The 21935-nt window shown below is 43.3% G+C and overlaps 1 protein-coding gene across 31 annotated transcripts in view; it reads right to left on the reverse strand.

The window, feature by feature from the left end:
* The window catches only part of Aopep (aminopeptidase O (putative)), a 418900-nt gene that overhangs the window by 56153 nt on the left and 340812 nt on the right, over window positions 1-21935 (reverse strand). For 8 of the 31 annotated variants that reach the window (XR_002395481.2, XM_087204960.1, XM_021259361.2 and 5 more), the window contains 3 exons: window positions 12302-12418; window positions 10545-10644; window positions 4135-4231 (listed from right to left, as the gene is read on the reverse strand). Coding sequence is in view for 24 of the 31 variants with exons in the window: in XM_087204960.1 (XP_087061086.1) it covers window positions 4135-4231; window positions 10545-10644; window positions 12302-12418 (314 nt within the window). In the remaining 7 variants the exon portion in view is untranslated. Of the gene's footprint in view, window positions 1-270; window positions 408-4134; window positions 4232-7002; window positions 7230-10544; window positions 10645-12301; window positions 12419-21935 lie in introns of those variants that run through there. The other 23 variants (XM_021259370.2, XM_021259369.2, XM_087204963.1 and 20 more) reach the window with 8 other exon arrangements.

The following is a 21935-nucleotide window of genomic DNA, read 5'->3' on the forward strand; positions in this document are numbered from 1 at the left end:
GAGAAAACCCAGGATTCATGTATTGGTGACAAATGCCAAGGGATGCCATGGAAAGACCTAACAGGGCATAAGTGAGATGTGGGGTGGGCAGCGAAGACTCCCTGAGAAAGAGCCACACAAACTGACCGGAAGAAGAACCAGCTGCTAAAGGGGGCATCTTGAGTGTGTTCTGCAAAATAATTCAACCCTCCCTTTCCCTCATTCTTAATGACAGTTTCTCCAATGCCCTTCTCCATAGGAGGTAGAAAAACAGACTTTTAAAAATCAAACCTCATGTTGAAGATAGTAACTACCATGGGCTTCCACTGCTGTGACAACACCACAGAGCCTGCGCAGAGTCTGCAGTTTCACATTGCAGGAGCCTTCGATGTCTCCCTGGAGGCTGCAGCTCTCTAGGTTTGCTGTGACTGAAACAAGAAAGAAGGCGCATACAGAGTTCCACAGAAATGATGAGTGCATGAGAGATCTGTTGAGATGATAAAGAAGTGCAAAATGATTTTGGAATGGAAAGAATTGCTGAGGATTGAGTTCCACAGAGGTTTGTCACTGACCTGTGTTCCTCAACTACAAAACATGAACATGTGGGCTAAGCAACAGTTCGACTTCATAGATACACAACTAAAAAGTACTACAGGGGCACCCTAAGACCTAAAATGTAGGAGCTAAAACTATAAAATTCTTAGAAGATACAGGCATGAAAGTTTATGGTGTTGGATTAGGCAACAGTTTTTCACATTTGACACTGAAAACATAAGCAACAAGAGAAAAAAATGGATAAACTGGACCTCATGAAAGTCAAAACTTTTGTTCTTCGAAGAACACTATCGAGAAAATGAAAAGACAAACCACATACTGAGAGGGTATTTTTGCAATTATATTTGTTAAAGGACTTTTTATCCAGATTATATAAAGTACTTTAACTCAACAGTTAAAGGGAGGGCCAATTTTCAAATGAGCCAAAGGCTGCCTAGGTATTTTTCCAAAGAAGATATACAGGTGATCAACAAATAGATGAAAATTGCTCAATATCATTAGCCAACAGGGAAAGGTTGATAAAAACTGAGATACCACTCCATATATCCAACAAGATGCCTGAAATGGAGACAATAACAAGGGTGGACGAGGATAGAGAAAAACTAGAACCCTCAAGTCTCCCTGGTGAGAATGTAAAATGGCACAACCACTCTGGGTACCAGCTTGACAGTTCCTCAAAACAGTTCATCAGAGTTAATAGAGGACTCAGCAATTCTACTCCTGGGTGTCTACTCAAAAGACGTGGAAATGTACATCTACACAAAACCTTGTACACAAATGTTTACAGCAGCATTATTTATAATAGCTAGAGTGGAAAAGCCTGAATGTCCATCAAGTGATAAATGATCACACAGATGTGGTCCATCTATAGGAATGAAAACATCTGAAAACAAAAAGAAATGAACAGGCTAAGGGTAGAGTTCAATGGTAGGGATTCAAACCTAAGCACAGAAAAAAACAACAAAGGAAAAGCATAGCAATGACTGGTATGTACTACAAACACAGACAATATCCTTGGCAACACTATGCTAAGAAAGAAGTCAGTCACTTATTGTATGATTCCATTTAGCAAAATTCCAGATCAGGCAAATCTAGAGAGACAGAAAGCCAGTGCTTGTGCATGACTGGAGGCTAGGGGAGGTGGGGGTGACAGCTAAAGGGTGCTGGGTTTCCTTCTGGGATGATGAAAATGTTTGACAACTGATTGTGGTGATGGTTGCACAACTCTGAATATACTAAAAACCATGAATTGTGGATTTTTTTTTGGTACCGGGGATCGAACTCGGGTCCTTGCGCTTGCGCAGCAGGCAGTGAAACCACTGAGCTAAATCCCCGGCCCGAATTGTGGACTTTGAATGAGTGAATTATATGGTATGTGAATCACATTTTCCAAAAAGTTGTTATTAAAAATAATCACCATCACCCACTCTTGGATGAACCAAGTTTAATCAAGCACGGCTCAGGGGCAAGAGAAGCTGCCTGGAGTCCTGAGGGCCAAGGCAGCAGGGAAAGTCTCAACTATGGATGGCCAATTTCTGGCTGGTTGGTCCCCTGTGGTTGGGGACTTCCTGTGCTCAGCCTGGGCATCTGCTTCCACCCACAGATGGCCAAGACCAGCTGATCTACGGAACACAGTTCCATGTGGTCTGAGGTTGTGGCAAGAAGGACACGCACGATGAGTAGCCTAAAAAAACCATTTTGGTATCACCTCAAAGTTTAGCTGATGTCTTCATGTTTTTAAATTTCAGACCCAGCCACATACACAAAACACGACCATCTACAGCCCTTGGGCACTGCCCACACACACAGGCAGAGGTCACCTTCGATTCATTCTGTGCAGGTCCCATGGCCTGAAGCCCCACATGCTGGGGCACCACGAGGCTACTATGCTACTGCAGAGCAAAGAAGGTGCACAGGAAAGGCACTTTACACCTGCACACTGCTCAGTCATTTTCTTGTCTCTGGGTAAAATACCTCCCACCCACAAGTTAAAGGTGGAAAAGTTTATTTTGGCTCACAGTTTGTAGAGGTTTTAGTCCACAGTCTATTGGGCCCAAGGCAGGACAGCATGGCAGAGAGTCCCAGTGAAAGAAAAGCTGCTCATCTCATGGTGGCCAGGAAGCAGAGAGAGTCAGAGGGCAGGGAGATTCAGGTTTCCAGGTCACACCCACCACAGTGATGGCCTCTTCTGACCAGGACCCATCTCCTAACAGCTGGTCAGCTACTGGGCCCCGTATTCAGTCACCTTCAAGCACGACACCCTGGGGGTCATTTTAGATCTAATCCATAACAACTATGATTCACTTTACAAATGTGAAAGAAAACAGTGTTTAAAGTTAACTGCAGATTTTTGGTGTGGATCTCAGGGCAAAAATCTAATACAAAAATATGTAAACTAACAAACCTAGAAGCACGGATAAAACTCTGGGCCTTAATTTCACTAGAGAGGCCTTAGAAATAAACTGAATATGAGCTGTAGCTAGTTTCTTGGATACACCCTGAGAAGAAAAACAGGGCAATACTGTTAAGACCCCAGAAAATATGTAAATCTTTCCATCTTTTTGAGGAAATCTTTACAGCTGGGGGGGTGCCTATGTATACAACAGGAGCAGATGATGCCTTTAAATCTTCAGCTATCTATAAAATTGAACCAGCTGCTAAGCAAAAAGGAAGAAACAAGCAGCGAGGAACAATAAGTGACCAATAACAATAAAAGAAACTTTTCTAATAAAGTCTGGAAGAACCTATAACTAGAAGCACTTTTACTACACTCTTTTTTTAAACAGCTAAATTTTTCAAGTATTTACTTAACAGGTTCTTTTAAGAAAAATAAACCAGGTTTGCTGCCTGCGGCTCCTTTTTATCCTCATCTATTTAACACTTAATTACCCAAAATAGGCTGTAAGAATTCATGACTAACAGCGCACCGTCCCTATTCTCAGGAATAACCAATACTATTAATTTAAAAAGTTTAAGTTCTTTTATCATTTTAGATCAGCTTTTAAAAACTCCCTTTATCACAGTATAACATAGGAAACACTGTACGTTGCAGGCTTTCCATAGAAAAATTCCAGGGCATTGGACCGAATATCAAAGAAAAGAACACTCTAAGGTACATGGTTTATTTAAAAAGATACAGCTTAAAGCAACTATTCCAATCCTTTCTTTCAACCTATACTGAGCCTACCTTTAAAACCCTAAGAAAGGAATTACAATGCTGTGTTGAAGGGACAGCTGCACCCTTCACACAAGTACTATATCTTGGCTTTAGAAAACTCTGGAGTCATACTGTTTACAGGCTGTGTTCTGAAGTACAGACTCATTAGCACTTGGCCTCTTGATCTGCAACCTGAGCTTGACCACACTGAGGGGCCAACAAGCCAGACCCTTTGTACCTGCAAAGATGTGGTGACAAATGGCTCAGTGCCACATATCTGTGAGCTGTCAGGTCGAAGACGTTAAGTGTCAACTTGCCCTCGAGGAGCTCCCTGTGAGATATGGGCCCTCAGATTTTATCCTGGAAGAACACTTCACTAATTGCCACTCAACTTTCGGGCCCTCCACAATGGTCTCCTTTTTATGTTCGGCCTGAAAACCTACCTCATGGGGTTCCGTTCCGTGATGGTGCCTTCTGACAATGCTGGGTGACCACCCGGTGAGCGGCTGGCTGGCCGGGTAATGAGGCCCCTGGGGCAGCCTGCAGAACAAGGGAGGAGAGGAGGCAGGCGCCAGCTGTGGGCTTCCAGGCACTGCTAATGTTCCTGCTCAGAAGCCTAGGCAACCCGGGGCAGTCCCACCAGCAGAGGCCTTGGTCCCTGTCCTGTGTGCTGCCCCACACCCATGACTGCCGTGGGGAAGGCACAGCTGGATCCTGTCCCTGCACATCACCATGATCACAGGGCCCGACATGAGCCAGAGCCATTGTTCCCGCCTCATTATGCTCCTTAGATTCCGCATTGAGGAGGACAAGGGAGCAAGAGATCCTGGGGTAGCACACTGCATTTTAACAAATGGTCAATCATCCTGAAATGGCTAGAGCACCGGAAGATAGTACACCTGGCCTTTCCTCTGAACCACTGCACAAGAAAACAAAACAGAAAGGTCTTATGTGTGACCAGAATAGGAAAAGTCATCAGGATGAAAAGGAGAGCCAGGAGCTACGACCCTCCTGAAATTGTGAATCAGAAGGGAGAGGGTCTCTGCATTCAAAGGCATGAGTAGAATCAATACCAGCACTCAGACTCCTCTGCCCCCTTGATATTCCAATAGAGGTCTGCAGATCTTTGAGTGGTCTGATTCATAGAAATGTTTCTGGCCGAGATGAAACTCACGAGTGAGCCTCAGAGCTGACGGACTCCGGCCTTCCATTTCTAGCCTAAGACCCAGCAAACAACGACTTCATTAACAATGTATTAAATAACCGCTTCCTGCCTCTGTAAATCCCAGCCTCAGGACGGGGAAGAGGCCCAGAGCCCCTGGATGAGGTTAGCACGGGCTCTTCAGCCACAGGCAGCGATGTGGGACAAGGCTATGAGGGTGAGTGTTTGTCCAGTCGCAGTCAACCTTGAAAGGGTCTTTCTCAGAGGAGAACGGGACGGATGCTGGCAGAGCTTCTGGATACTAGTGGCAAAGCAGGTTTGTCCTTTCTTACCAACATGTTCCCCTAGACTGACCTGCTACTGCTACTCTAGTCTGCAACACCTTTTTCTTCCAAGCAAAAGACTATTTTCACCTCTCCCAAGGTGACATGCTCTGGGGCCTCAGGAGGGATTAGAACAGACTCAGGGCCACCTCTAAATGCTGTCAGCCATCTTTCCAGTCACCCCACTCTGTACTGTAGCCAATTGTCATTGGTCATTTACAATGAGATTCTGAAAACTGCCCTTTGTGAGCCAGCCACTGTCTTAAAACACTGGTTCTTAAGCAGAGGACTTCCACTGGCGACATCTGGCAGCACCTGGAGACATTCTTGAGTGCCACATTGGGGGAAAGAAAGGAGTTGCTACTGGTAGTTCATGGACAGAGAAAGCTAAAGACCCTACAACGCCTCACACAGCCTCCTGCCAACAAGGAAAAACCCATTATCCAGTCCCAACATCGAAGTGCTCAGGTTGAAAAAACTTCACTTAAGAGCAGACCCTGCTCCCTACCCCAGTAAAACCAAATCACCACTGAACCAATGGCCAGGAAGCCTGTGACTGAATGCATAAAGGACCCCAACAGAACAGCTGGTAGCCTGTGAGTAATGACTGTGACAGAATTCATGTCTAGAATCTCAGCTGATTCTTTTTTCTCTAATCTCTACCAGTCTACACAGATTTAAAAGAGGAGACAGCTAAAGAGAATATAAATGTTGTTTTAGCTAATAAAACTTTATTATTTTGGACCAAATTTTTTAAAATGTGAATCTTCCATGAACAGGAACTATGTTAAACTATGCTCAGCTGGGGTGTAGCTCAAGAACAGAGAGCTTGCCTACCATGCTAGAGCCCCTGCATTCAATCCCCAGTGCCCCCACCAACCTCATAACTATGAGCATTCTCATTTTTCTTAGTACATTCACTGATGTTTTCTTGTCTTGTGTTGATCACAGTCCCATGAAGAAAATATTCATGGCTTAATTTGAAGAAATCAAGGCTCAGGATCCTTAACCCTAAAGGCCCCAGGGAGGAATCAGAAGAGCAGATAAAAATTCCAAAACCACCCTCCCCAGTATTTTTCAAATTTCGGGCCATGACCCATTAGCAGATCATAAAATCAACTTACTACATCACAATGCACATTATTAAAAGAAAATGGAAGATAAAACAAAAATATCAGAGTAAAGTTTTTCCATTTGTCTGTGGTAAAAAACAAAACCTTAAAAGCTATCAGTATAATTGAAGTGCTGCCTTGTTGGTGAGCAAAATAGAGCCAAGCAGAGTGGATGACTTGGCTGTGGCCCCCAGTTGGCTGGGGCCTTGGACTCGAATGCAACTCAATACTAAGTCCAAGCCTCAGGTGGCAACAGATCTTGGGCCAGAGTGTTCAACAGTGATCAAGAAGGCCAGGGATTTAGCTCAGTGGTGTCACCACCTGCCTCAAAAGCACAAGGTCCTGAGTTCGATCCCCAGTACTAAAAAAAAAAGTGATCAAGAAACGAAGAGTCTGCAAACTCAACATGAGTAGATACCATCCTTCCCTCCACTGGGGGCCAGGCCTGGGACCACACCCACACAGGGAGAGGGGAAAGGTGGCACCTCAGGGAGACAGAGCATTTTCTTGCTCCATCGAATCCAGGAGGCTCCTTCTTTACAACCACCAAGATTTCTCCCAACCCTCTGAGGAGATGAATGAATGCACTAATGGCCTCTTCCACAAAATTAATTTTCTGGGTACAACATACCAACTGAAACATCAGAGCATGCCACAGCATGGATGGAGCATGCCATGGCGTGGACCTTTCTGATTTGTGGCCACCACTCCTACCTAAGCCAGATGAGACATGAGTTGCTGTTTCTAATTTTCAAAAAGGATGCTGGCAGATGCCATTGCCAGGGCTGAGCCCCCAGTCTGATGTGTTCCATTTTAGTCTATAGAGAGAAAGCCGCTTGAAGGTCCGCTGGGGAATTCTCGGAGAGAAGACATCACAGAGAGAGTTCCTGGATCCTTATCTCACTGCTGTGGGGCAGCTGGTTTCCAATTTAAGAGATCTGCTAAAGCAGACAGAGAATTTACTATTTCAAAGGGATCTTGAAAAACACTTTTGGTTCCAAAATCAGTGGTCACACACATTTTAAAACTTTAAGGCTCTTTACTTGAGCTATACTCAAAAACTGCAAACAAAGTGCTTCTATGGATTGAATTTCCCTTTAGTTCATTTTCCTTCTTGGTTGAGAGAGCCTGGTACAAGGCTAGTAGTTCTGTGACCTGACAGGCAAAAGGTAACTGACTTCAACAGTCAGCTTTTCCTTTCAGGTCAAGAAATGTGAAGGTGCCCCTGGCTGTGTCCCACCCAGCAGAGGGGGTGGTTGAGAGCGGATGGGCAAGGCAAGAGGTGGCCTATGGCCTACGGCATTATGTGTCACCTCCCACCTTCTCAGCACCTTGCTACTTGTGCACATTCCCTGTAAACCTCTGGGCACAGAGGTATTCACTGCTCCTGGCACTGACCAGTGCCGGGGATCGAACTCAGGACCTTGTGCTTGTGAGGCAGGCACAGTGCCACTGAGCTCAATCCCAGGCCCCTACACTGACCTTCTTTTTCGCACCACACAGGCTTCAGGAATGGGAAGGGTGGTAACCTGGACTGGTAGCCAGAAAGCCCTTAGCAGGCACTCAGAACCTCTCCCCAGCAGAGCCTATCGTCTGAGAACAGGACTACAGCACAGAAGCAGTACAACCACCAGGGCCCATAAGAAGAACAGTTCAAAGTAAGCCCCTTGTGGGACTGCGGGAGCCTACCACACCCACAGGAAGGGGAGAGGAACAGAGAGCCAAGGACAGCACAGTAGCTAAAGCAGCCCCAGCAATGAGCGTGGAACCATCTTCGGCATCAGGACAGGTTTCCATCTCAGTGCCTGCCCAGACACAGGAGGTAAAAAGTGCACCCCCTCTCAGGGCATGAGCACCCCTGCTCCACACTAGACAGCAGCCACCTTGGGATGAATGCTCCTGTGCCAGGTCTCTCATTCAACACCATGGTCTCAGGGGCCTGTGGCAGTGGACCAGAGCGTCACGGCCATAACTTACCTGCTCCTCCAGCTGGCAAAGCCCTCCAAAACCATCTTCCACAAGGACACTCAGTACACAGCCTACAATTCAGTGTCTCTTTGGCCACCTTTTGAATGACTGCTCCTAAGTCCATATTTAAGAGTCCCAATAACAATTTAACTTGCTCAGTCATGGAAGAGTAGAACCAATTTAGAATCCTCAAGACTTTTTCCACCAGGTAGCATTTCTTTCTCTCATGAAACGTCTGTCACTTAAAATACAGGCAATTATGAGAATGTCATGCGGAATTCAGGGCATTGGTGTTTTCCCATTTTTTAAAAAAGTCCTAAGTGACGCTTAGCTTTTTAAGCCCAAACACACTAACTTCTTTAACTTATAAGGAAGTATTCTAATAGTAGAAATGCACACCATTTGTAACCGTTATCTTCTTAACAAGAAATGGTCTGTGAATTCCAAACTGGACTGCCGAGAAGAAACCCCGTGTTACTGTGCTGGCCCGTTATCAGCCAGACTGAGGGAAGTGCCTGTGTCCACCACCGGCGGGAACTTCAGGGTGGGAGTGGGGACATGGGACCTATACAGGGGTCCCCGGGCAGCACAGCAGCCTTACCCCTGTCCCATTCTTGCCTTCTCTTGAGCTAAGGCTTGCGTCATGCGCTCAGGGCCAGGAGCAGAGGTGGTGCTGCCCAGGTGAGCCCGGCAGTATGGGTGTCACCTGCCTGAGGAAGACACTCTCTGTCTTCCTAAGACCCATCCTGTTCTCGGCCTCCAAGCTGTGCTGAGAAATTACGTATCTCTGTATTCTTATTAAGGCTTAAAACTTTGAAGTGCATTAGGTGCCAACATTTCTCTAGGGCTGTTTACAAACAAGAAACCTGTCCTCACACATCACTGAGTAATTCTGATGGGAAACTTTTTTTCTTCTTCTTTTTTTTGGTACAGGGGATCGAATTCAGGTCCTTGCGCTTGTGAGGCAGGCGCCGGAACCACTGAGCTAAATCCTTAGACCTTGATAGGAAACTTTTTATTTTTATGAGGCAGAATTGGGTATACATTGAGTTAAATTTAGTAACCATGGGGAAAAAAAAGGTAGTTGACTGTTCGATTAAATTTTCGCTAATCACACTTAACTAACAGAGTTTCTAGAAAACACCCTGGTTAAGTGCTGTGGGCTCAGACCCCACCCTGAGACCCCTCTTAAAGGACCCGTATCCACATACAATCACTTTGGGATGAGGGGTAAAGCACAGGTATTTTGCGGGGGGCGGCGGGACACAAGTCAGTCCACAACAGCTCTGCGGAGTCAGGAAAAGAAATAGTACCCCCAGGACAGACGGCATGGTCCTGGGCAGACAGAACAGAGCTTGCGCACTCCCTTGACCTACCTTATTCTTTTGGAAACTATTTAGCTGCTTAAGAAGGACCAAACAATTTCTCATCAAAGAAAACAAAAAAAACAAAAAAGCAAAACAAAAACACCTGGTTATCCAAAACCGCATTACTTTTCTGGTTCTGAGCGACACTCCTCACAGTAAGAAAAGCGATCAGTGTAACTATGTGCCAGGACCCTGACGGACTAGGATGGAGGCTCATCTTAGAACGAACTTCGAGAGGCTGCCTGGAGGCTTGCCAAAAGGGCTGACAAAGCACAGATTGGCAGACCAAACTGCCCAAGGCTAGGAATGGGTATACATGTTTTCAAGGAGTCTTAAAAAGTAATGAGGAAGGGCCCAGGATTTAGCTCAGCAGCATAGTGGCTGCCTGGCAAATGTGAGGTCATGAGTTTGATCCCTAGTACGAAAGAAGGAAAGAAAGACAGAAAGACAAGAAAGACAAGAAAGAAAAGAAAGAAAGAAAGAAAGACAGAGAGAGAAAGACAGAAAGATGAGAGAGAGAGAGAGAGAGAGAGAGAGAGAAAGAGGGAGGGGGGGGAGAGAGATTGATTCAAGTTTTGGGGTCTATGAAAAGTTTCACTGGCACACAGTCTTATCTATACTTGGTTACAAACTGCCTACAGCAGTTTTTGAGCCACAACAGCAAAGATGAATAATTGTACCAGAAACCATCCTGCCTGAAATATTAACTATTTGGTCCCTTATAGGAAAAGTTTACTGACCACTATTCCTGGCCCATGCTGAATTCACAGATCTGCAGGTGTTGTTGTCTCTCCATGGAACCACCCTGACCCCTTAGCTGTGTGGCCACCTCCCTCGGGTCTTTAGGTCCTGGCTCAATGTCACCTTCTCTGAGTGGCCTTTCCAGAATGCTCTGTCTAGAGAAACTGAGCCCAACTTCACCTGGCACATCCCCATGCCAGCTCTTGGCTGAAGGTGTCTTGCTCATCCACTTGCAAGCTGTCTGCTCAGACATGAGCTTCTGAAGGGTGAGTCCCAGCGCCTAGAGAACACAACACGTGTGAACTGCATAGTGCGGACCATGCAGGTCACATGAGTGAGCCACACTGCACTCAGAGCATCTCTGGTCACCAGGGATCTAATAGAAGAGGCTGTCCTGCCTTTGGGCCACATGATAGACTTTGTGAGATGTGACAAGTAACCAGATAAAACCTGTTGTCCTTCTCAAAGGTTTAAGAAGTTATATATAACAAGTAAGTCAGGCTGTAAGTTAAGAACAGGATGTGTTTCATGCCAAAAGGAAGAAGGAAAATAGGGTCTAGCACCTCATGGCTTCCGGGCATCGAGGGACAGGTGTCCAGTGCCTGCTCTGACCCTCCTACCCTGGTCCATGCGGCAGGCGCCTGGCATTCCACTGCCATTAAAACAGCCTCATGCCTATAAATAGGAAGGACTTTTAAATACTCATTAAAAATAACAGTCTGGCATTTGGAAACTCCCATAAACAAAAATATAAGAGCTGAAATAAATAGCAACAGTTGTACATTTGATCTATGCTCAGGTGGGTGAAAAGCTATCTGTGTTTTCTCTGGAGTTTTCCAATTACTCTTGAAATTTGTGTAGCTTTCAACTGCTTAACAATGTCCATCTTACCTTTTAGTTAATAAGGAACTGGCCATTCTCAATTTACTCCATTCCAATGATTGTAAAATTGATTATAATATTGCATTAACCCAACATGTACAAAATAATTTCCAAAAATATGTTGTAACGAATAGGGGAAAATTACTGTATGGAGATATTTTGATTTTTATACATCTTCATTTCAAGTGATTAATATGGCTGCCATATTGAAATGAACCATTTTTAAATGTTCACAGTTATTTTCAACTGACTACAAACCAAATTCACTTGCTTTTTCTACATTTTAGTTTTATATAAAAGAGCTTTTTTCTTTGACCTCTTCCTCTTGTATTTTACTTTAAGATGACTAAATACGTTAAACATTTATTATTCTAGGGGCCAGGGATTTAGTTGGGGCCAGGGGATTTAGTTCAGTGGTTCCACCGCCTGCCTCGCAAGCGCAAGGATCTGAGTTCGATTCCCAGTACCAAAAAAAAAAAAATGTATTGTTCTATGTTTTTAAAACCTGGAATTCATCTTAGGATTCATATTGCATTTTTCCCAATAAGCTAAAAGATATTACAGACCACATCATATTGCTTTTCCACAAGCATTCAATTTTCCTCTTTAAACCATGGCTGCTAGATTCAGTTCTCATTTCCTTTACACATGGCTCCTTTCCTGTCCTAACTGAATGCAACCAAGACACTGCTGAGCCAAGTTTTCTGAACGTGCAACAGGATGGCACCACCATCAGTGCGCAAGGCGACCCGCCCAGGCTCGTAACCCAAACACCCCACTCTGGCTGCTCGCTCTTCAGGAGACGTCTGTCTATCTTTATGTCTTAAGAAGGAGAAACTGAGGATCTCAAAATACAGTGGTTATAAGCACAAGCATACGCAGAGCTGCACCAAGAACAGCCTGGGAAGCACTGTATACTTTGCTTAAAGCCCTTGTTCTTTACTCATAAACACATGGGATTGTGCTAATACAAATGACAGTCTCAAAAGCGTGAGGCTGTGGTGGGATCTCCACCTCCCCAACAGCAAGGATCCACTGGTTAAGCCCCTGGTTACCTCCGCATCCTGCTCATGGAGACAGTATGTCCTTTGGAGGGTCTGCAGAGTTGGGCGGCTCAGGGTCTTCTCTTCCAAGAGATGCTCCAGAAGCAAGACTAGCTGGTCTGGAAGAAGCTGGGGGAAAAACAAAACAGCCTGTGAAAATGCCATTCAGCTGATGAGAAGTTAAACCCAAATGTTTAGACCAAGGACGGTGACACGAAGGTAACCTGGGCACCGCCGACGTGTGTCTGAAACACAGGCAGACTGCAGTGCTGACTTCCATGAAACCTTGGGCTCACACTGTCTCCTCAGTCACTGCATTCTGGGGTCTAGTGACACCCTGTTTCCTAAGCTTTTCATTTCAGGTCCGTACTCAGGGCAGATCAAAATAGTTCTTATCTTATGAAACATTATTGTGGTTTATTAGATCCTTGCCTTTATGGCACACATATGCTAAAAAATGTTATTTGGCATAAAGATTAGAGAAGCCCTTCAATTTTAGGCAGACACATGGACATTCAACAGAAATAAGCAGTTTCCGATTTCCTTTCTGAGCAGAGAAATAAAGAGCATGCAATGAAACAATTACTCTGTCTCTCAATCCCTTCATTATAAAAACGCTAAGTTTATAATTTACGTTTATAACATTAAAACTTTTTTTTTTTTTTGGTACCGGATATCGAACTCGGGTCCTTGCACTTGCAAGGCAAGTGCCAGAACCACTGAGCTAAATCCCTGGCCCACTAAAACATTTTTAGAATGATACACACATGATCATACATATAATAACATATACACATAAACACATACAGTCATCCATATTCCCATGTTTTTGCCAAGGACGGGTCAACAACGGTATTACCAGTTAAGGGCAAAGGGAGGAAGAAGTCTTAAGGTGATACAAAAAATGTAACAAATTTGCGAACATGTGTCTGTGACACCCAAGGACTGAGCCAGACTTCATGTGTCTGTTCATTACCACACCCAGGCCCAGCAGAGCACTGGAGAAACACAGTTCAAAATACACCTCATAGGAACAGAAAAGTGCTTACTCTAAAATCAGGGTTTTAAATCCTCACTTATCTTTCCTTCATCCTTGCTTATTCCCAGATAACCCCGTTAACAAACCCAATTGTCACTTCTTGTAACTTCAAATAAATTTTAGAAATCGTTGGCTTCTCTGTCTACTTCTCTGTCTCTGAGTGTGCATGTTGCCTGGCCCTCCCTCCCCTTCTTCCAAAATGAGGGTGCAGGAAAACTGCTGGCTCCATGCACAACACTCACCACCCAATTTCACAGAGAAAGCATTCCTAGTGTGTTCTCAGCCCTAGCTCCCCACAGACAGGCAGGTGGCAGGGATAGCTGCTGTCAGCTGGTTCTTGGGTGTGTTTATCACCTGAGTCCACCCGATGGTCTAGGGTTGGCAGGAGCGGCACGGTGTCTTGAGCACAATTACACTACAATTATCACTGACCCAAGGTCCTTTACAGGGCTCAAGAATGACTACCAATTCCCTTTCTTGAGAAGTAATTGGGCTGTGAGAACCTTTAGAGATACCAAGTTACTATATAACTACTAGTAACAACTAGCACTATTCTACCATTTTCTATCATTTTAGACACAAGGCTGTACTTACATGGTATCAACTCTGCTGTTTCATAGAAAAGGCCAAACCCAGGCCCAGCCTCTGCTAAAACTCCTCAAGGTTCACCCCAAGCACACCTCAGCGGGCAGGCCTGGGATGCAGCCTGGCCGAGCTCCTGACCCAGAGCTCAGCCGTATTCTGCCTTCCTGGCAGGCCCCTCTTCTCCTGGCTCCAACTCCCCTCAGCCCCAGGTCTATCTAGCATTGACCCCTTGGCCCTGCTGCCTCTCCCTGTCCTCATCAAACCCTACAGTGGCTCACAATGATTTTATGGAGGTCCTTCTCTGCTGGAATCTCAATCTTCAGCCTATAGCCCTAAGTGAACCCATAACTGTTCTCCTAAGGCCACACCCCAAAACTGCCTCAACCCACCTCACCACTTCTCTCACTCTCACTGTTGCAAGAAGGCCTGGGACTCTTGCTGGAGTGTCCCCCTGCTCCAGGAAGGAGCTCAGGTGAGGGGTAGGAGGGGTATAGACCACACTGTAGGACAATGGGTGGGGGCCACAGGCTCCAGATTGGATCCAAGTGGCCCTGCCAGCCCGACCCACACAGGCACTGGTAACCCCCATAAGCAGCGTTGGTGCAGAAGCCAGCCAGAGGGCAACAGCATGCAGACACAGGAAGGCAGGCTTCTGGGACCAGGCCAGTCGGGCCGGAATGGGGTCCATGTGTGCTAACTACAGCAGGAACCAAGCCCTGCCAATGTGCAAAATTACAGGGAAGGAAAAACTAGAAAAAAAAGTGTCTCCCTATTGTGTGTTTGTGCTTACAAAGAGGTCTATTGTTAGAACCTGGTTTGGGACTCGGTTTAAACTAAAGAGACCCATGGAGCAAAGGAAGCCTTGAGGGAAAGACCAACTAGCTTGGTCCTCAACTTAGCCCAAGTGGGATCAACCAATAAACACAACTCCAGTTTAAAACTCAAAACACTACTAATATGTGAACCCACCCCAATCCCTGTACTCATCCTGTGTATCTCAGTTTCCTCCTAAGCAGAAAGCTCACACACATCTGCACACAGCAACAGAACTGAAAGGTTCACTGAAAGCTTTTGTTCTCTCCAAATTTTACACAATGGAAATATTTAAAGTTAAGCCCTCCGACTTATGACAGTTGAGACACAGGGAGGGGAGGCCACACATCATCAAACCTTTTTTGGGGGGGTTCTTTATAAGTTTAATTGGCTCTAATTGGGGGAGACAGAGAGCAAGGGTGAGCACCTGACTAGGTACTGGCGCCTTCTGCAGTGAAGCCTGGGGTGTACCCCACAAGAGCTGGCTCGCTCAGGAGCGGGCAGGACACAACCAGCACCACATAGCCACGCCTCCCTTGTGGTGCCAGGAGATTTAGGCTGGGCAGACTCCTGAGAACGACTTGTAGAAATACTCTTACTCGGTAAACACCCTGCAGCTACCTGGCTCTCAATTGTACCTCTCTAACTTAGAGGGAAAATTATGTTTCTAAACAATGAAAAAAGTACACATGATCTAATGCTGTTTGAGGCCACAGACGACAAAACTCAGTATCATTCATCCACAAGTAAACATTACATCATTTTTTTAAAAAATGAGATTGCAGACCTTAATATTTGCTTTGGTGCAAAAACGTGGTTAAGTAGCTATACTTTAATATGGATTTCTCTTCCTAAAATAAACATTCACTCCATGTAAAGCTACCCTATGATGAAAAAGAAATAGTATGTAATATGCTAAAACATTTGCAAAGCAACAGAAAGATATCAGATACCAGGCAAACGTGCCCAGAGGCAGTGCCTAGCAGCCAGACCCGCCCTGGCAGCTGGCACCGGGGGAATGAGAAATGTTACATGAATCACTCCACTCCCACCCACGGAGAAGTCCGATTTCACATGGCTTCTGGGCCGACTGTGTTTTCATACAGCAGTACTGCAGGAGATAGATGTGGCTTTAGTCGTACCACGGCATGGTCATGAAACTGTCCCCAGGCAGTATCCCCTAAGAAAGCGGTACCCTAAAACATTAGAGACAGAACCTGCCCATACTTCTGGGGGTCTAACAGTGCTTGTACCCACATCATGGCCACAGAGATAAAAGTCCCTTCCTTTCTTTGTATAAACAAGGAATTCATTTGTTATTGATTCCATATGGGGATCAGCTCAGTCAGCTCAGTATTTTTAAAATGCATCTGCCTCAGAAACTGAGACAAACTAAGGCTACAGGATGCCAACTGCACAGGACGGTAAAACTTACAAATAGAAGAGACAAAAATGCTAAAGCAGGTCAGTCAAGCACACCCGTTGTTTGTTAAGGGTTTTAGAAGTCTGTGTTCTTGCAGTAAACATGGAAGAGTTCACAGTTGTTAATTACTGAGAGTACACAAAGAAAAAAGTCTACTATTTTCTGCAGTCAGCTGAAGAATTGAGGCAATCTGTACTCTGAACAGTTTAAAAGTTTCTACACAGACTCTAGGAAAGAATGAATTTTCCAAACCTACCCTCCTAACCTACCAGCAGCACAAAGAAAACAAATCTGGAGTCTCCCAGAAGCCTCTCACCACTGTGACAGGGGCCTCACTCACTCTGAAGACCACCCACATGACTTGGGCCCTCCACCATCTCCTCCATTAACAGGACACGAAAAGGCCAGCTCACCTCCTAGACCAGAAAGGCCACGGGCACGCCTTGCCACTGAACTTCCACAGGCAGGACCCGAAACATCAGCCCACGGTGCACAAACTCTCAAGCCCCAGGGCCTGTACCCTCCTGCAGGCCGAGGCAGGCACCTCCTGGCCGGCCCCGCTGGTGCACTGCAGGAAGTCACTGCGCGGCTCCCAGATGGAATGAGCCCGGGACTAATGTAGCCGCCGACTGACAGTGGCATGAGTTCTATTATTACCCCATTATCACTCTGGGATCTGTGCCTAAATGAAGCATGCTTCCTCCCTGATGCCATTTCCTTTTATCCTGGCTGGAGACTAAAAGCAGATCAATGGGGGCAATACATATGATGTCACTTCAATTTATAGCGATGGCCTCTCCCTCTTTCAGTCTGTCTGAAACACACAGAAAGATCAATTCTTCCCAAAAATGGTTAAAAAATGCTTAGGGAGCATTCATCTTCCAGAAAAGCATTCTCTGCTATATTTGTCTATGTTACTACGGCAGGAACTGTTTACACAGAACAAAAACAGTCGAAATGGGGGAGGGAGGAAAAATCTCAAATTCTCCTGTAAGCTGGAGACATACTGGCCGAAATCCAACACAGGAAGGGCCCAACCTGGAGCAAAAGTCACATGCAGAGACTTTTGGTACAGGGACAAGGCAGAGATTTCCTTTGCCCTTGGATTTAAAAAGGTGATCATCATAAAGATATAAAATGTCTCTCACCTTTCTAAGGTTCCCCTAAACCTAGCTAATTCCTTGCCACTCTTCCCAGAAAGCTCACAACCACCCTCACCGTCCACAGGTGTGAGAGGAATGATGCTCCTGCCCAGTGCCCTCCCATTAAGGTGACAAGGATGCTCAGCCACTGGACAGAACCTAGAAACCCAATCATCTCTCAAACATAGCTCTGAACCAAATAAAACAAACTTAAGTAAAAGGGCTCTATACTGAATAAATTTTACATGAGTTTTGAAAATGGGGCAAAATTAAGATATTAATGAAAACATTCCTTAAAACAAGAGTCCTTCCTCACAACCCAAAACAGAAACAGGAAACGTGAATCCAAGTGTAGCCATGGTCTTCATAACAATGTCAAAAAATGATCTTCTGTTTCTGCAACTTTTTAATGACAAACATTTCTAAGTAACAAAAATAGACAATACTATGGACACAGACAAGTGCCCGCCCAGGAGCCACTGTCAACTAGGATATCGTGATAAAATTTGTGTCTCCAGTGTACATTAGAAATTTGCATGAAAGAAAATCTGGCTGAAAATGCTACCGGAAACAAAATGTATAAAAACAGGCGGGGATTTAGCTCAGTGGTGCCGCCGCCTGCCTTGCAAGGTCCTGAGTTCGATCCCCGGTACAAAGGAAGGAAGGAAGGAAGGAAGGAAGGAAGGAAGGAAGGAAGGAAGGAAGGAAGGAAAACTGTTCCTAACATGTTGATGTAAAAACCACATTTCAAAGAACTGTCAAAACTGAAGACTTTAATTCCATAATGTTCACTTTAGGGGTACAAAATTGGATTTGCTCGCAAATGAAGGTCACCAAATAATGAAGAGTGAAAATAATTTTCTGTAAAATCAATCAACCAAAAGGCACAGATACTCCCAGAAGAATCAGTTCATTTTGATTATCAAACATCTCCAGGGACTATATCCACAGTGAAATTTTAAAAAAGAAAACTCAAGCAGCAGCAAATATTTATATAATTCGTTTCATTACAGAAAAAAAAAAGCATATTGTACTTTTAGGAAACTCTTCCAATAGCTACAGTTTAAAAAGACAACTGCACTTTTGAGCCTCACTGGCACTACAAGGATTTAAAAGACACCAACACAGCAAATAGTTATCTGAAATAATTTATTGGCATAGATCATTCTCCTGTTTCCAGACTGCAAGTATCACATTTTTATGTGCCATTATTTCCTTAACTTTTGCCAAAAGTATTATCCAAACTCTATGTCTGACAAAGAGCATTATTTGAACTACATGTACACTAATACTTTGTTATTACACACACGAAAAGCGTTGTAAACACTCAAAGTAAAACTTGCCAAGGATTTTACAAGAGATGCTTGGGATTCTCACGTCTGCCTTCTGTACCCTGGAATCTGCCAGAGCTGCAATGGGGCCAAAGGAAGAACCTTTATGATTTGGATTTTATGTTTCTCTAGAAAATCATCATTCTTGAAAAAGAAACTCAGTTCCTAAGTGCTTCGGACTATTCACTCTGCCACGAAAATACTGGTATGTTCAAGAATGACTCAAGGATTTCTAAAGAACTGGAACACCTCAAAGTATCAAATACTTTTAACTTTTCTTCTATTTTTTTCATTGAAATCCACTTGTTTCCTTAGAATAATGCTCTTATTTAATAACAGTGTACTTTTAAATCTTGAATAAGCATGTATATTTTTATGAACTGGAGTTCCTAATTTACAGACAGCAGTATTTTCTAACTCTAAGCTCTAGCTGCACACTAATTTATGACACTCTGAAGTCCAAAAGATGAAGATATCTTTATTGTCAAAATTGTTAGTGGCTTCTGAATCAGAATATGGTATACAGTCTCACAGGTAGATATTATGCAGCTATTAAAGAGCAGGGTGGCACTGTTTCAGCAATGTGGGGAAAAACCTAGAAGAGAATGTAGAATATGGTTCAATTTGTATAAATAACTTTCTAAAAAGACACAGACAGAAATCAAGGAACTCTTCATATTGACTTTTCCTCTGAGAAACCTACATAAGCTACCTGCTCTTTCTTTTTTCTGCTTCCAGCTCAAGCTGAAATATTTTCCTCAAATTCTGCTACAAATATTTCCTAATAATTTACTTAATGGGGAGAAGATCTACTTTATGAAGAAATTCATTACCACAACCTAATCTAAGAGCACAGAAATGTGTAAGCAAAGAGATTAGCCAACAAATTGGGAGCCCAGGGCCTTTACAAAGCAGGTCTCCCAGCATTGCCGGGCACTAAGAAATGTATCACAGGGCCAAGGATTTTGCTCAGTGGTTCTGCCACCTGCCTTGCAAATGCAAGGTCCCAAGTTCGATCCCTGGTACCAAAAAAAAAAAAAAGAAAAGAAAAAAAAAGAAATGTATCACTGTCCCTCTAGCCTTAGTCCTATCAGCATTTTTTCTTTTTAAAATTTTTCTGTAGTACTGGGGTTTGAATCCAGGGCCCTCACACTGAGCTATATTCTCAGCCCTTTAATTTTTTTAAAAAACTGGGTGTGGTAGCACATGCCTGTATGTAATTCCAGTACTTGGGAGACTGAGGCAGGAGGATCACCATGAGTTTGAGGTCAGTCTAAGCTGCAGTTCAAGGCCAGCCTGAACTACATAGTGAGACCTGGTCTCAGAAAGGAGTAATGCTGTCACAAACTCTGCAAGAACTGCTGTCAATAAACAATTCAACTAAGTCACAAAGTTGGGCTGGAACTTGCAATCCTTGTGGCTCTGCCTCCCGCCATTGAAAAACAAGCTTTCTAAATGCTTTGCTGATATATATGAAGCATAACACCAATCATATGCACAGATTTTATATTGTCATCTAAACAGAAACTGTCAAGTATCTGCAAATTTTCCAAGGGAAAATATAATACCTACACTTTCATTCAAGCCTAGAATGTCTTCCTTTCTTTCTCTGACTTTCTTTATTAGTCCAGTGTCAAAAATCAGATAATCTGTGTGGGATTATTTATTAGAAATATAATACTTATTGAGGCCGTACACTTAAGTGAAATAAATAGGACACACGTGTAAATACTGAATAGTTTCTCTAGTCTGAGAAACTGAAAGTGTAAATAAGGATTAAAATGATTAAAACAAATAACTGATAATTTGAAATAGGAAGAAAAGGAGGGGAAGGGGAAAGGAAAGAAGGGAAAGGAAAAATTATGAGAAAAGAAAAAAAAAAGAAAAGAAACAAAGTCTATGTAAATAGGGGAGGGTGGAGGGGGTGAAGGGTGCACAGGTAATGGGGAAAAAATAAGAACCAAGATACATCATGTACAGGTACAAGCACCCAATGACAAATGTAAATGTACTGTATACCTAAAATGTACCAATGAAAGAATTTAAGCAAAAAAAAAAAAAAAGAAAGAAAGAAAGAAAGAAAGAAATGTAATACTTTTAGTAAATAACTATACCAACATTTGGTCGTAACATTTGGTTGAATTTATTTTATATGGCCCTGTGTTCCTGGCTAAAAGTAATACAAACCGTGCACAAAGTACTATGTTCATATGCATAAATAAATGACATAAAATCAGCCTGCAAAAGGTTTTTCCTCTAAATTACAAGTGTTAGCAAATGGGAAAAACACTGAGATAGAAAATACTATCTTCGGACTCTTACATACAAACACAAGGCTCAAGTTTAAACAAGAAAAACTGAGTTAAAAAAAAACTATTTTAACTTCTATAAAAAGGGTAGACAGTCTAAAGAAAAATCCTTATAAACTGAAGCCAGATCTTGCTCATTTCATGTGTCACTTACTCGCATGTTTGACAGTCAAGCACTGTTATCAAACTGAAATAAACTACCTAATGACTGATACAGTAAGATGGAGTAATATGGTAACAAAGTCTGCAAGAACTGCGGTCAAACAGTTCAGCATATTTTTTAACGTACAGAAAAGCAAATTTATAGAGCTGCATGTGAAAATTCAAATCAGAAGTGCTTTATCACTTCTAAACTGGAACAAATTCAAAAGATACAAGTTCAAATTTATCAACCTAAACTTTTATAAGCATTTTGTATAACAACAGATCTGGTCGATGATTTCTCATATTAAAAAGGTGACGGTAAAATGGATCAAATGGCTTTCAAGTGTAATGGATACAATCAATGAAATGGTAGCTCTGCAATGTTTTTTAAAAGCTAATAAATAAATTAGATCCTATGAGGAATCCTAACAACCTATTTTACTGTATGTACAAAAACTTAGTTATTTCCTGGAGAGATCTGGCCTTTCGCTTTCCACAATCTCTTTGTTAAAACTTGCTAATAAAGACCAAAAGTAATAGCTTTAAAAAAGGAAAGAAAAAAAATAAAGGAAACCACAAAAGCATTTTAGAGCTAATAATGATCACAAGTGTTGCAAAGTGAGAAAAAGACAAGCAACAGAAACAAGGAGAAACCAGGTTATCCCTCTGACTCTGTTAGACAAGTGACTCACACAAACACAAATTTTGAAGCAGGAAGTACAATTTATACATAAATTTCACTTTGGAGCCTTTATTCTGAGGGCTAAAACTCTGATAGTCCATTATTCCTAGTTCCTGTCCTTTCTTCTTCATAGAAGTGCAGTCAAGACAATATAATTATATCTTTTTCGGCCAGATTG

Source organism: Heterocephalus glaber, unplaced genomic scaffold (genome assembly GCF_053883595.1).
Source record: "Heterocephalus glaber isolate CG9 unplaced genomic scaffold, H.glaber_assembly_v1.0 deba00000594, whole genome shotgun sequence".
Classification (NCBI taxonomy): domain Eukaryota; kingdom Metazoa; phylum Chordata; class Mammalia; order Rodentia; family Bathyergidae; genus Heterocephalus; species Heterocephalus glaber.